The sequence below is a fragment of the Aquila chrysaetos genome, chromosome 12 (assembly GCF_900496995.4).
Source record: "Aquila chrysaetos chrysaetos chromosome 12, bAquChr1.4, whole genome shotgun sequence".
Classification (NCBI taxonomy): domain Eukaryota; kingdom Metazoa; phylum Chordata; class Aves; order Accipitriformes; family Accipitridae; genus Aquila; species Aquila chrysaetos.
In genome coordinates, this window is record NC_044015.1 from 7,332,489 (window position 1) to 7,348,488 (window position 16,000).

The 16,000-nt window shown below is 41.9% G+C and overlaps 1 protein-coding gene across 1 annotated transcript in view; it reads left to right on the forward strand.

Moving 5' to 3' along the window:
* Positions 1–16,000, forward strand: part of NOTCH2 (notch receptor 2) — an 88,708-nt gene that overhangs the window by 61,320 nt on the left and 11,388 nt on the right. The window contains exons 18-28 of the mRNA XM_030032855.2: positions 1,976–2,177; positions 4,742–4,895; positions 5,885–6,069; positions 6,903–7,035; positions 9,140–9,385; positions 11,352–11,464; positions 12,035–12,564; positions 13,355–13,702; positions 13,945–14,087; positions 14,945–15,155; positions 15,770–15,866. Coding sequence (XP_029888715.1) covers positions 1,976–2,177; positions 4,742–4,895; positions 5,885–6,069; positions 6,903–7,035; positions 9,140–9,385; positions 11,352–11,464; positions 12,035–12,564; positions 13,355–13,702; positions 13,945–14,087; positions 14,945–15,155; positions 15,770–15,866 — 2,362 coding nt within the window. The remainder of the gene's footprint in view (positions 1–1,975; positions 2,178–4,741; positions 4,896–5,884; positions 6,070–6,902; positions 7,036–9,139; positions 9,386–11,351; positions 11,465–12,034; positions 12,565–13,354; positions 13,703–13,944; positions 14,088–14,944; positions 15,156–15,769; positions 15,867–16,000) is intronic.

Sequence of the window (16,000 nt, forward strand, 5' to 3'; positions counted from 1 at the left end):
TTAGCCCTGAGTTGAATTATTGACTGCAAATAATATGAAGAAGCAACCAGGAGGAACACTAAATCCACAAATTCATTACTGGAAATGTTTGATCATCAGAGATCTTTTAATGCTCACAAATTGGATGTGGTTTAGCAGTGCTGAGATAAAACCTGAGGTAGTTCTAAGGGGGAGGTGTGGAACTGAGTTAAAATGCTCAACAGCTGGTGCTTACATAAATGGTTCACTTGGTAGTTTTAAATGCTCTTTGAGAGTTAACCCCGTGTATCCATCATCTGCCTGCATATTTATTTTAAGTTTTGTTAGGATTGATGTAAGTAACTTCAGATTCTCAAATGGAAGCAATTTCTAGTAAAGCTTGAAATGGTTAAAAAAAAATAATTAAAACCCAGTCTTTTCTGGTCTAGTTACCAGAAACAAATAAGGTGCCTAAATGCAATGTTCTTGGTATTCTCATGGGTGTTCTGCACACAAAGAAAAGATCTTTCTTATCTTTTATAAAATTGCATTTGTGGGGGAGGAAGAATTTTAACATCTTTTGCTTAAGAACAGGATTGTGTCACTGGTGAGGGTGTGTTTAATTGGCCCAACAGTTGTTTAATCAAGTGGAATATGTTGGCTCTTTTAGCAGAATGCCTGGTTCTTCCTTGAGGTTCATCCTGGTTTTGTTTTTGTTATCAGTTAGGACAGAAACCAGTCTTGCAGGTATGAATGAAGGATGTAGCAGTTTTCAATGCTCTGCCAAGCTAAACCAGTCCCAAAATTTACTGAGCTATACTTAAGAGCGCCGTGGTGGTTGGCTAATTTGAATTCAGTTCAAATAATTCTTCTGTGTCTTGTGTGAGAAGCTGCCTATGAGAGAGTGCCATTTTCTTTTGGAGATGAGTACCTGATTTCAGTGCAACATGCCAAGTGATTGACAGTTCCTCTGTCTTCTCTTCCTTGTTTTGCCATGAATGTAAACAGCAGTTTCTGCTCCCCGTAAAACAGAATTCAGCCCACAAGGCACAGGAACATCTCTGATAAACAGGTTACTGTTAACATGTCTGCTGTAATCACAGTCAGAATTTAGATACTTGAAACTTGCACTGGAAGTTCAAGTGGCTTCTCTCATGCTAGTACTCTTTGACAGTGCACAAAACAGTTAACAAGCATGAATTCGTTTTGTGTACTTTATCAAACTGATTACCTTGAGTCTGATCTAGGGTTGTTTTCAGAGGAGCAGGAGTTTACTGGCAGGCGAAAGGAGTCAATTTTGCATGAGGCATCACTTCTAACTTTCCCAGTCACTTCTCCATAGGACACCTAATCTGGCAGAATTTCTTACAATCAGAAGATTGGGGCGGGGGGGGGGGATAATTCCTTTGATCTGAATTCTGCTGGGGCATGTATGAGTAGTTTTATAATCAAGGACTTGAGTTTCTCGTGAGAAGAGAGGGAAGGGATTTAGCAATACCAATACTTTCACATAATTTCAGTGAAGAACATGCTTGTGTTTTGCATGTTATACAAACTTTTTCCTTGAGAAAACATACCTGTGACTCCTTTGAAGCTTTAAAAAAAAGGCAAATTGTTTTGTTTCTCATAATTTGTGATACAATTGTAATTTGTAATAAAATTTGTATAAAATTTATCAGATTGAGCAAGCCACACGCCTACCTGGTACAGTACTGTTTGTGGTCACATTGAAGCTGGGAAGATTTCATTAAATAAGTTACCTCCATCGCTAATGACTCATTGAAACCCTGCTTTACTTTGTTTCCCTGCCAAGGTAAAAGACAGTGAGCTGGAGGGTGAGCTGGAGTTCCCTTGAATTGCTGTTATCCGATTTATGCTTCTTTAGCAGGAACTTACCAGTGGTCAGAAGATCCTGTAAACTGGTTTTCTGTCTCATTACAGTAATGTTTATGTGCTGTTTTGGCTGTGAGTTAATTGCATTTTGTCTCAGCTTACCTTTGTTGACACTCTCTTGCAGCTCCTGTTTCAATGGAGGTACTTGTGTGGATGGGATCAATTCCTTTACTTGCCAGTGTCCGGTGGGGTTTACAGGACCCTTCTGCCTCACAGAAATTAATGAGTGCGATTCACATCCTTGCTTGAACAAAGGCTCTTGCGTGGACAGCCTAGGCACATATCGATGTATATGTCCTTTGGGTTATACTGGCAAGAACTGTCAGGTGAGTGACATTTTCTAGCCTGTTTTGCATGGGGCACTGTTGTTTGAACTGTCCAACAGCAGAAGTGACTGGGTTAGATGTGAGGTACCAAACATGGCAGAGCTCTTGTTCCTTCAGTTCTGGTAAGAGGTGGCTGGCTCATTAGCCCTGGGAAGAATAAGTCCAGTGCCTCTGTCTGACAGAGCAGGTGCCCCTGTTCACAACTCTGGAAATCTAAAGTGTCTATTTGCAAGGAGGAGAAAAATGCTCATTATTTATGAGGACAGGTGTCATTGGAACCTTCTAGATTAGTTTTCTTCTTAAATGAAAAACAGCTTTTAACTTTGAAAATGGCTGCATTTCATTTGAAGCATAAAATTGTCCTGATTGAAGGCAGAGTCCTGCATTAAACGAATGCCAAACAAACACAAAACAAAAAGCAGAATATCAGTCTGATTAGCAGGACCTTGATTTAACTGGTTTATTTGTTTACAGGGAGGTGTAGTTATTCTGGGTTGATTGTAGATTTTTTTCCATAAGAAGTCAGAAAATATTTTCATGCAGTAACCAACGTGATTGTCCTGTTCACAACCTCAATAAAAAGCTGTAGTCTTACTTGCAGACTTAAGTTCAGGCAATTTACAGTTCTCCACATTTGAGTGTAGGAGCTGCAAACCCATACTGTAAATGACTGACTAGTACCTATTAAAAACTTGAAACTTGGCATATCACAGTGGAAACAGAATGCTGATTGAACTTTGCAAATCAGTTTTTCCTTTTTATTCTATGCTTATCAAAACAGCAAGAATGATTTGAGACTGTTTCTAGCTTTGGAACAATAAACACTGTATTGGCTTCCTTCATAAGCAGTCTGAGTGCTGCCATTTAAAAAAAAAAAATCTGTGAATTTCTTAAACTACTGGAAAACACTACAGTTTTGTAAGAATTTTGCAATTGTCTTTCGTGCCAATGTGTCTTTGTAAAGCAGTGGGTGTTAGAAGAATATTTTAGTGGCAGTGGGGGAGGTGCTTTTCCAGAAGTATGTTGCTAGACACTAAATTGTCAGGTCTGCTTCTAGGTATTGCTAATGGAGGAAGTGAATGCAAAGTAATGAAGTGATATAAAAAAGCAACCCCTCTGCTACCCTAATTATGCATTCTGGGCACACCACTTAAACCTCATTGGGAGAATTAGCATTGAGAATGATCGTACAGTAGTGTGAAGTTCAGTAGTTCCTCTTCTGTTATGTTTGCTTTGTTTTTACTTGAGAAAAGGATTAATGTTCCTGTCCCTAAATTAAATGTTGTGGATTCTCAGAAAGTCTGCTTTATGTTCAGAGAAGCTTGATCATAATGTATTACTCATTTTTTACATGGAATCAGAACTCTCTAAATTTATAAGTACTATTCAAAGCTGTATTGTAGAGATTTATAGATTACAGCTACACTGTAGTTCTTGTCTTAGTGGTAAACTGGCTTGACCTAATTAGCAAAGCTAAATAAGCAGCACAAAATCAGACAATGATTCATAAGTTATAGAATTTGCATGTAAAATAGTCAGCTATTCATTACAAATGCAGAAGCAAGAGGCTCGGTGTTTTTCTTCTTCACGCTCAACTACATGTGATAAAACTTAATTCCAAGACTCTTTTTGGTTGCCTGTGAAAGCACAGATTTTTCTACTTTAATCTTTGTGAGGAGACAGTTTGCATCTGAAAAGCAGAACTTTCTGCAATTGAAATTGCATTTTACAGCCAAACTTCAGTACTACTCGCTTTAAAAACCTCATCCTTCCCTCAAGTCAGCTTGAAATCAATCAAATAGCTCTATTACTTTGAAGACTAAGTGCTCAAAAAGGAAATGATGGTTAGTGGCTGGTTTATATTAGGTCACACAGTTATTTTGGGTCCTCACTCCACTTTCATATGATGATTTACTGAGTTTTAGTCTCTTTGTTTGGAAACTGTTTTTTTATATAAGGAATCAATTAAAGCAGTATACTTGGGCCCATCTTCAGTTCATAAAACAGTTGTGGGGTTTCAATTGAATCTGAGAAGACACGAGAACTCGGTGAGACCATACCAGAGCAAATGGGGCCAAAAGCAGGTATGGTGAGCTAATGACAAAAAGGAAAAGCAAAGATCAAAATGTGGGACGCATCTGTCATCCTCAAAAAGCAGTGAAGACTGGGGGGAGTTTGGGAGAAGAAAGCACACCTGTTACTGTTGATAGCTGGAAGCCTCCTACTAATGTGGGACTAGAAGCCTAGTCTGAGATAAAACTGAATTTTCTCAGACCCAGCCAGCCAAAGATCCCTCTGCATAGCAAGGCATGAGGATCAGCTTACTCTTGAAATGGTGCTGCTCTCTGGGGTTTACTTCTCTGTACATTTGCGCTTTCCTAGGCATAGGAGCTCTTGAGACTGTCAGTGAAACACCTGACTTAGACTTGGGAAGTACTGTCCTTTTCAGTGCCACATGGAACCAGTTTTGCAGAGCTTCCTTTCTTTGCTTCTTGAACTTGTACTCCAAATAGTGTTTCCAGCTGCGCTTGCCATATACCATGTTGTGTTTTTTTTCTCTCCAGGCACTTATGGATCTATGCAGCAAGTCTCCCTGTAAGAATAAAGGCACGTGTGTTCAGAGTGGAGCGCAGACTCGATGCGTCTGTCCATCTGGCTGGGCCGGTGCTTACTGTGATGTGCCCAATGTCTCATGTCAAGTGGCAGCTTCACAAAGGGGTAAATAATCATCCTCTGTGCTTTAACTGAAAACATTTCCCCATGCATCATTAATCTGCGACTCCTTTCCCCATACGCCTGTGAACACAGCATATATTGGAAATCCCAGAGAGCTTTGCCTCTAGGTGGTCGATCATGATCACTTCTAAGCTAAAAAGCTCTCTGCAAGGTTGTATTTGGGAGTCAAGGCTTTCTTGATTCTCCTGACATAAGAAGCTAGCTTCTGCATAAAATATTAGAAAAGAAGAATTAAATATTTTATGAAGTCTCAGAGTTTCAGTAATACTGTTTTACATGGACTTGCCTTTTTGGAAAGTACATCAGCTGTTTATGCCTTTCTCCTAAATCCCAGGCAGGCCAGGTTTAAGACATATCCTTGTATAAGAAAGGCATCTTGTAACTCATTATATTTGTAAGTTTTTTTACAGAGAATACTGGCTACTAAGTGAGCTATTTAGCTATATAAGTAATACCATGGCCCCCCAAAGTAGTAATTTCCTGCCTCAGATGATGTACACGTAAAAGATTTGGTTTTTAAGTGAATTTCTTCCTGGAAGGTGGCTCGTAGCCCAGGCTGATGGACACTGTCATGCCATTTTCAGTCCAGGAAATCCAAACAAGCAGATTCAGTGTCAAAGGAGAAGAGTGTCAAGCTCCCATACCTTTTGCAGACATTCTAGGTACAAACATTGAACCTTTGTACTGCAACAGTAGTACTTCTGATGTGTATTTACCAGCCAGTGGTAAAATAATACAGCAATACAAATACTTCATGCCAGTGTTTATGCTGATGATCCAAAGGGGACAGAGCAGTGACTTCATTTGGAAGCTAGTTGTGGTTCTGACCGACTGTAATTTAAAAAGTAACTCTTCAATTTTTGAGTTCCAACTTTCCAATTCCTTGGGTCTAGCCATATTCATTCCTGGCTGCGCTACCAACACTGGTGGCAAGTGCGTTTTACATGTTTACTTACTTTACTTTGTTTCAGGAGTCACAGTGGACCAGTTGTGCCAGCACTCTGGTCATTGTCTCAATGTTGGAAACACGCACCACTGTCAGTGCCAGGTGGGTTACACTGGCAGTTACTGCGAGGTGCAGCTGGATGAGTGTGACTCCAGCCCCTGCCAGAACGGTGCTACCTGCCGGGATCACTTGGGTGGATACCAATGCGAGGTAATGCACAGTGGTTTAGTAGGAAGAGGTGTAAATATTTAAAGCATTGTAATGCAAAGGAATCAAAAGAAATCAGAAACACATGCAAGTGGTAGAATAGCTTCAAAGAAGGGGTAAAAGCAACCTGCATCTGGTAAGAATTTTTAATTTTGCTGTGGCAGCAGCAGTGCTCCTGAGAGGCTTTTAAGACTGAATTAGAGGTGTAAGGAGGTGTGGTTGATGGGCATTTGAACTCCTTGCCTCTTTGGAGACGGAGTTCTTATCTTGAAAGATTTTTTGCCTGAGGTGTGGTTTATATTAAAATATACGTAGAACGCGTTAAAGGAATGTTGTATTCTCCCTATTGGATGGGCAAAGTATGCCTTGGCTCTCAGGGTGGGAGATGCCGTCCACTGCTTTCTGTTTCCTACAGCTGATGCAGAGAGCAGTGTAGAGCATGAGATTATGGTATATTGACCTTCCTATGCTTTTCAGAATGGTAGAACACCTTGAAAGCTTCTGCCCAGAAGGAAAGGAGTTTTATGTAAACCTTAAGTCAAAACTACTAAGCCAGTCTCGGTGGTAAAGGGTGTCAGGATTTGATCACTATATTTTGCAGGAATAAAGTCACTCAAATTCAAACATGCAGTGTGCTGTTGAGCAGTCACATGGTCAAGTTGTGTGCTTAAGCTGGCTGGCTGTGCAGCCCTTGAAATCACTTGCAGTTGTATAGCTACAAAGGCAGTCATAATCTGTCCCATTGAGGGCTTGCTTTGTCTGTGTTAGCCTTTCTCAGATGTCTACTAATGTATCTGTTAGGAGAAGATTATTCACACTTATCTTTATACTGGCAGTGTGTGCCTGGATACCAGGGTGTCAACTGCGAATATGAAGTGGATGAGTGCCAGTTTCAGCCCTGCCAGAATGGAGGAACATGTATAGACCTCGTCAATCATTTCAAGTGCTCCTGTCCACCAGGAACCCGGGGTACGAAGCTCAGCAATTAAGTGAATGTTACGAGAGTGAATTTTCCTTTCTGACTACTGGTTTCATGATGCAGAGTCTAAAGGGAATGCATTATTTTCTTTGAAGAATGTTCCCAAAGTGCGCTGAATCCCTTGAGATACATATTTTCTCTTTAAAAATAAATGCTGCTTTTTTTTTTTGCTTTTTTTTCTTATTCCTTTTTTTTCTTTTAAAGGAATATTTTAATTAAATATTCCTTTTAAAGGAATAGGTCATGACAGTGTCCTTTGGGAATGTATGATCCATCTTTGGCAATGGGGATGGACTAGATTACCGTTAAGGTCTCTCCCAATCCTATCTGTTTTGATGTAGTAAATCCAAGGTTTCTTTTTGGCTAAGATGCTATGAAATATACAGAAAACTTGCTTAGTTCTTGCATAATTTCCAGTGTCCTTGTTTAAATTTTGGGTCTGCATTGTTCCTCTGTCCTGGAGTCTTTTGTGGAAAAGAAGTTCAGTGTCTCTAGGCTAGCTTAAACTATTTCAGCAAATTTGAACTCTTTTATTAAAAGCTCTTTTTGTAAAAAAAGGTTCACGCTTACATAATGGTAGTTTTCAGTAAGTATGATTCCACAGCCTGTTTAATGTCATGTTTCTTGAAACCTAACCTTCCATTTCCCTGTTATATCTGACCTGATGGCCCTGACTTCTACCATTCAAAATACTCAGGTTTGCACATTTTAACCCATCAGTGAATGCATTCTCACTTGACTTTTTTTCTTAAGTTTATTTCTCAAGACAGTTAAAGATTTTACATTTCTCTGAACTTATGAAGTGTGTCATCTCAACGTAGGCAAAATCTCCAGATGTGTGTCAGAACTAAATTCTTGGTTCATAAAGTAAATTTAAGTAAAATTATAAAATAATCTAACATATTTGCCTCCTGCCCATGCATATTACCAGTTCATTCATTTTAGTGTGGCTGTCAGCACATCTCCCCAGTCTGGATAAGTGTTTATTTCATTGTAAATAATTGTAGTAGCAATTCTTCATGTATTGTTCTTAATTTGGTCCTTCAATTTGAAAAAAAAAAAAAAAAAAGTTGCTTCTCAGTCTCTACATCCAAGTGTGTATTTATGTACCAGTTTCTGCACTGCCAGAATTTCTGTGTTGTACTAAAGCACCCATCCTCCTTTGAGAGGTTCTGAATGTATTGCTTTTAATTTTTCAGTCTTTATTTGTTGAGATTAATTACTTTGTGGATGGTTTTTTTTGTAAATGAAAGGATTAGAAAAGATTCGTATAATTACTTATAATATCAAGACTTAGCTTTTGTCCCTGGCCCAGTTTGAAACACATACTTTACTGATGCCAGTGTAAGCATCCTCCATGTTTAGGTGAATGGCTTTACTTGCTCTGGATGAATCAACTGTGTTAAGGGACAAAACTCCTTGCTCAACTTGCCCTCTCTGTCGCCTTTTATTCGTTATACTGTGCGGGGATGGCAGAACCAGTACCAGACATTGTCTCTTGAAAGGGAGCCCTGTAGGGAGAGGGAGAAACTGCTATCCCTAGCCGGTGTTGAGAATTTACTGTAGGTCCCCAGAAGTCAAACTGCAGGAATGGCATGCTGGCAAGGAATCTGTGTTTTATCACAGTTGCTTTTCTGTTGGTTTGTTGTAGCTTATTTTAATGATCTTGCTACAAATGCACTTTGCCAAGTTTCAGGGTTACCGCCAAGTTAAATGAATGGTGGGAAGCTCACAGTCTTGCAAGGGCAGCACAGGGCTCTCTGGCTATGTTCAGTCACAGGGCTAAATTGAGTGCATCTTTTTTGGTTTTGTGTTGGGTTTGTGTTTTTAATTATGCCCTTAATTTAAGTCAAGCATGAAAGCTGCTAAATACCAATATGACCTACCATTGAGAACGGCCTGGATCTAAAACACATGCTCCCTAGGTCTGATCTGAGGCTGTCTGTCTGCACACGGTATGGATTGCATTAAGCTGAGATCTTTACCTGTTTATATCTGGGACTCTGTGTGACACGGTCTTAAAACTTGATGAGCAGTAGGAAATGAGGCCATGACACCGTATCCTCAAATTGTTGCTTTTTACTGTCTTGACAGGCCGTTTCTGTGAGGAGAACGTCGATGACTGTGTTTCAGACTCCGGAGTACCCCGCTGCTTTAATGGAGGGCAGTGCATTGACCAGATCGGGGGCTACAGCTGTATTTGTCTCCCAGGCTTTGCAGGCGAGCGATGCGAGGGAGATATCAATGAATGCCTCTCTAATCCGTGTAACCCTCGTGGAAGTCTGGACTGTGTTCAGCTGATAAATGATTATACATGTGTCTGTCGTAGTGCTTTTACTGGTGAGTAGTCATAAACATACTTCCAACTTCAGAGTAGTATCTTGAAAAATGGTCATTCTTTCCCTTTCTGGCAGTCATGTTATCTAGTCACTTCCCTTTACAATAGCTGATTGTTTCCCTACACCATGTCTTAGTTTTTAAACCAATCCTTCTTTTAAATCTTCTAAGAAATTTGGCTTCCAGAGCTGTCTCAGACAAAGGAATCTCTTGAGACACTTGGCTGCCAGGATTTTTCTTCTGTGGTACTTCTCCTTCATAATTTCATATTTCTAATACTGGAAGTGTAACTATTCACATGTCAGCTTCTCCATGGCTTTTCCTTTTGCAAAGCAGCATATGAATTTGCTCTATAAATCAGTGTCATGGTAGCCATAATTAGCTTTTGGCTTCCTTTTCTACTCCTTGTTCCCTTTCTTCCTTATATTGGTGATGTGGTCAGGATGGAATATTCTGTGCATAGACAGACTGTACATTCCTAGCTTAGTGATGTGATCCTTTCACAATCCAAGTTTGAATCACAACTTTGCAAGAATTTCACACTGCGCAAACTTCTGTCTCTCTCTAGATCTCTTCTTTGTTAGTATTTCTGCTATTCTGCTTTCTGCCTCCCACTGGGCATAAGTTTGGGCTGATAGTCTCCAGATGTGTCTTAACTTTCAGCTTACCAGTTTCCATGTCAGTTTAACTTCTTACATATTCAGTTTTCCTCCATTAAAACCTTTCACTTTCCCTGCTTGCCAGTGACCTTCCCTGCATGCTTTACCAGTAGTTTTTGCTCTTTTTTTTTTCTTAAAAGCTAAAGATGCTGTGATTTTTCACTAAATTTGTGATTGTCATATGCAAAGAAATCACACAGACATACATTTGAAGAATTCATGTAGTAGTTTTTGAATGCATTACCTAGACTGACAAAAGAAGTTCCTAAAAGAGCAACATATGAGGGAAGAAGTGGAGCTAGGCTAGCTCGTGGGACACCAGTGCAGGTCATCAGACAGGTTTATATTTAAGCCTGTCTGTTAAGCTTGCTTTTATGCCTCGAGTTGCTTCCGGCTCTCATGGAAGGGTTGCTGAAACTTGCGGCGCGGGGAGTGCAGAACTGCTGCACCCTAGGAGGAGCAGGGAGAGCTGCCGTGTCTCAGACATGAAATCTGTGTGGAAATGTTAGGCACAGAGGGGTGCATGCTTCTTCCTCTAGCTGTTCGTCTTCTGCACATTCCACATTGACCCTTCTGCCTGGGAGGGGATGGGGTGGCTTTGCTGTGGTTCGTGACTGATAGGATGCCAGGACTCTGTGGGGTATCCTGCCCTGTCTGCTCCTGTCTGCGAGCAGTCAGTCTTGGCTGCACATGTGTGGAGACTTCTATTAACGTTTTCCTAGGGGGTCCAAGTCATGCTTAGGTCATCCTCCTCTTTTTAAAGTCTGGTGTCAGAGTTTGACTCTGGGAGCTCCTGCAAATGCTAGTCAGTGCAGTAAGACCTCTGTCTAGCTGATCAGTCTGAGGACAGACTGCTTGCTTGTCCTGTTCACTCATACTGCATCTGGTCCTGAGGGTTGTTCATTCATAGTTAGAGTGCGATTTGCCTTTGGACTCATTGAGCATCTCCCCAAAAGTAAAGAAGTCTTAGGAACCACCAAACTGATGTGGTACAGCACCTTCAGCCTCTGTGCCTGGATGACTTGGGGGTGACAGCAGCAAATTCTGTCTTGGGCTGGGTCACACATATTCTTGGTGAAGCAGACATGGGTGGGCTCTCTCCAAATACTCCTTGTGGATTCTAGGGTTGTGCCTTCCCCTACAGCTACTTAGAGAGCATGTGTTATTTGAAGACATGTGCCCTACCTGTTCTGAGAGAATGGTCTCACTGGAGTGTTTGGCTCATTGGCTATTCATTGGAGTGTTTTGCTTTGTGATGTGCACACCCACACATTTCTCTGCTCTCTTCTCCCCGTGTGTCTACATCTCAGGTCGTCACTGTGAGAGTGTAATAGATGTGTGTCCTCGGAAGCCTTGTCAGAACGGAGGTACCTGTGCTGTTGCTAGCAATATGCCAGATGGGTTCATCTGCCAGTGTCCTCCGGTAAGCACCGTATCCTGAAACTGAATTGCCTGCCTCAGCTGTAGAGTTCTCTAGCTACAGTTTCATCAGTTTCACTGGTCCACAGTAGGTGAAGGTTATCTTTTCTGTACTGCTTGCAAAGCTGTGTCGTTGGACATTCTTTACCCACATCCTCTAGTTTATCTACTTAGCTGGGAAACCCAGGGCTTCCAGGTGCTCTAGGAGAGTGATGCTGCCTGTCGTTACCCCAAAAAATTCTGCTCTTGAGGCAGGATAGCTGGCTTTTCTGTCTTAAACCTGGCATTAAATTTCGACAATTTTTTTGCTATCCTCTGTTCTCTGTGCTTACTGCAAGATTCCCCTTGTTCGTGGCTCTTCTAAGTCCATTTCAAAATGTAATGGAGCCTTATAAGTTCCTAGTTTGCCCCTGAGGCTAGATCCAGAAAATCATGGCTCTTGCAGTGAGGCTAGAGGAATTACGGGGGACAAAGGGTTTGCACATGACAGCCTGTCTCCAGCCTTCGGAGCGTTGAAGAATAGGTTTGTGAGCCTGATAATTTTGCCTTTTCTTTTTTTTTTTCACCCCCATAGGGTTATTCTGGAGCAAAATGTGAGTTCAGCAGCCACAGTACTTGTGGACAAGTAAAATGCAAGAAGGGGGAGCAGTGCATCCAGACATCTTCTGGTCCACGGTGCTATTGCCCCAAGCTGTCTGTGGGAGAGGAATGCCAGACAAACACGGGTTGTGCCAGTGCCCCCTGCCAGAATGGTGGAAGCTGCCACCCTCATTCTCAGCCTCCTTACTATTATTGTCAGTGCCCTGTTCACACCCAAGGCAGCCAGTGTGAACAGCCCGTAACTTTCAGCCCAGAGCCCCAAGGATGTTTGGATTCCCAGTGTGCGGAAAAAGCAAAAGATGGCTATTGTGATGAAGACTGTAACACTCATGCCTGCCAGTGGGATGGAGGCGACTGCTCCCTGACAATGGAAGATCCTTGGGCCAACTGCTCGTCTTCACTGCGCTGCTGGATGCTTTTCAATGGACAGTGTGATGAATTCTGCAACACACCCGAGTGCCTGTTTGACAACTTTGAATGTCAGCAAAATAGCAAAACATGCAAGTAAGGCTTGATTCTGAGAATGGTTTCTCTGTGTCACTAATACATCTCCTGCTAGCACTTTCAGTAGTTGATATGCTTCATGCCTGCTGCTCCCATCTCTTCCGTTGTTTCTGTTGCCGGTCCTTGCTCTTGCTGAGAGTTTGACGTCAAGGAGTTTCTGCTGCTTTGTATGCTTCTCGTCTTATTTTTGGAAAGAAGTTCTGGAATTTGTATGCTATGAACTAAGTTGGTAGCCTGAGCAATGGTAATGTGTTAACCTGCTTGATGGATGTACACTGCTTTCTGTGGAAACGTAAATAGGAGGTATTTCACCTCGTACTAGATTTTAATAGTACTGCCTCCTATCCTGAATTTCACTCCATACCAGCAATACCTGTATTTTTATCCCAGCTGTATTTGCTACCTCTAAATGTGTTTTCCAGCTTGTTTGTCATGGCACTTCTTTCTCTTCAGTTATTTGTGATAAATGCTACAGCTTTGCTGTGATGATTCTCCCTTGGTGAGGCAGGAGGTGTCATAGCTTTGTCTTAGTAAACAGAATAAGCAGTTCTCTTCCACTGGTACCAGAATTGAACGAGGTGTTCTTAGGGTGTTCTGTGCTTCCTACTTCCACCCTGCCAGATTGCAAGCTTATCCTGGGGTTATATTTCTTCTCCTTATATCCTGAATATGAGTGTTATTTTACCTCAAATGATTATGAAGAATGTAAGGCCTTGGCCCCTAGACTGCAGGTATACTGTACAGAATGTGTATGTCCTATATGCTGCCTGTAACCCTTTCACTGTTCCAGGTATGACAAGTATTGTGCAGATCACTACGCAGATGGCCGCTGTGACCAGGGCTGTAATAGTGAGGAGTGTGGCTGGGACGGTCTGGACTGTGCTGGTGACAAAGCCGAGAAGCTGGCAGAAGGGACCCTAATCATTGTGGTGTTGATGCCCCCTGACGAGCTGCTGGGTGATGTTCGCAGCTTCTTGCGCACTTTGGGAACTCTCCTGCACACCAATCTGAGAATCAAGCTGGACTCTCAAGGAAACCCCATGGTATTCCCATACTATGGGGAGAAATCGGCAGCACGGAGTCGGCGATCACCTGTGGTCATTCGCAAGCACAGAGAACTAGAACAAGAGGTCATTGGGTGAGTGAATGCCTTTGTGTTCCTCTGGCCTTGTAATGCTGGTAGCTCTTGCTTGTAGGTGTCTGGGGCATTCTGGACATTCTAGGGCTGTAGTCTTTTTTTACGGGGAAATGTAAAGCTATTGCAACTGCCAAATTCAGTGCTGGGGTGGAAAGATTAACTGAAAAGGCTGCATTTTAACCTAGTGCTTTGGCAAAAGTTTCTGTCGCTGACTTCTGTGCCCTCTTATTCTGTCTCTGCAGCACAAGGGTGTTCCTGGAGATTGACAACCGTCAGTGTGCAGAGGATTCGGAGCAGTGCTTTCAGAACACGGAAGCTGCTGCAGCTCTCTTAGCTGCTCAGGCCATCAAGGGCATGTTGCCCTATCCTTTCGTGTCTGTCCAAAGTAAGTAATTGCAAAGGGAAAATTGCTTGTGGAGAAAGGCAGCAGGCAAACCTGGACTTTCAAAATTCATGCTCAGATTATTGATCATCATCTTAATATGTCTCACTGTTCGGTATGGTTTCTGGGAGCTAACTTTTTCATCCCCAGTTAATGGAAGTATGTATATGCAATATGCTTATTCTGCTCTGAGGGGACATCTGGTTAGTAAGGCAGGGCATTTAAGTTTGGAGCGTAGTCATTTTAATACCTGTAGAAACAGTAGTCTGTCATGTGCTGCAGCAGTGCACCACACACTGCAGTGATCTTGTCTGCACTAAAAACCATTCATGTGCTCTAAGCCATGGATTCAATGAAAAAAGTGCCATTAGAAAGTGTGGGGGGTATTCCTCAGCCTACCAGATGTTTTCTCCTCTGGCCATACGTAATCCCTTTCCCTTCTGCTCCCCTCTCCCTCAGTCTGAGGCTCGGCTGCAACCTTGTACTAGATTGGCAATACCACTGTTCCTAGTTGGCTCATGCTCATATCTTTATGTAGATCAGCTCTCTCTACACTGATTCAGGGTGGCTGTCTTCAGCCAGCAGGACTCTTGAGGAAGGAGCAGGATCTTCAGTTCAGCAGTCATATACTCTAAAAAATATTTTGAGAAACAAGATCAGGGGAAGCCAGAAAGACAGGATGTATTCTTACAACAGTTGCAGCAGAGCCTAAACTTCCTCAAGCCTTTGCTCTAAATGCATCACAGTATAGAGACAATACAGTCTCTGTGGGGAAGACTGAGTGAGAAAAGAAAGTATGTAGATTTAAGATTGTTGTCTCTACTTTGTTAATCTCATTGTATTTTAACTGGAATTTTTAGGTGAACCCTTGTTACCACCGAAGACCCAGTTGCTTTACCTACTTGCCGTGGCAGCTTTGATCATCCTCTTAATCCTTCTCTTGGGTGTGATGATGGCAAAGCGTAAGCGCAAACATGGTTCACTGTGGCTCCCAGAGGGCTTTATTCTGCGCAGGGATCCTAGTAATCATAAGCGCAGAGAGCCAGTTGGGGAAGATGCTGTTGGACTCAAGTAAGTTTGCATTTAGGCCATTGACTGTGTTTATTAGCCTGTTAGAGGATTTTGAGAATGTGGTGTATAAATCTTTCACTAAAGGCATGTAAGTCTATAGAGAAAGCTGCCTGTTAAGCTAGAACTTTCTTAGGCTATTTCTCTAAATTTTAATACATCTGTTTTGGACAGAAGAACTGTAATTAACTGTAATCTATAAAATGCTAGTAAGGAATCTGATCTCTGGTTATGTTTGGTTTTCTGACACTGTTTAGTTCAGCAGTTGGGTACTGTTTGCGTAATTTCCTCCTGGAATAGGTGAGACATTTTTAGGTTGATAGGTGGCAGCGAACTTTTAATAGATCTGTCTCAATGCGTTAAAGACATGACTCAGAAATAATGGAAAGTTTCAAAAGAAGAATCCCGTTTATGCAGTTTTGGCTTTCCATTGAATTAACCAAGTTTGCAGTTCTAAATGCATTTAATGCCACTGTTGGCTGCCTGAGATTTCTAATTTCTTGGTCCCTCTGTTTGCAAGCTACCAAACTTGCAAGCATTCCATCCGCAGGCTAATGTAAGTAGCAGTAGTAGCACCTGGTCAGCCTGAAAAGTGATGTGTTCTCCTTGTTTGTTAGAAATCTGTCAGTCCAGATACCAGAGGGTAACCTGGCAGATTCTGGACCAACTGAACACTGGGCAGGTGATGGTGGACCTCAGCCAAAGAGAGCAAAGGTAAGGAGCTCCAAGAGTTGGATATTGCCTGAAACTGAAACTGCTAGTGAGGAAAACAGCTGCATTAACTTCCAGAGTATGCCCCTTGCTCAAAGCCTCCCTTTGCTTAGGGATTTGTAATATATAACTAATGA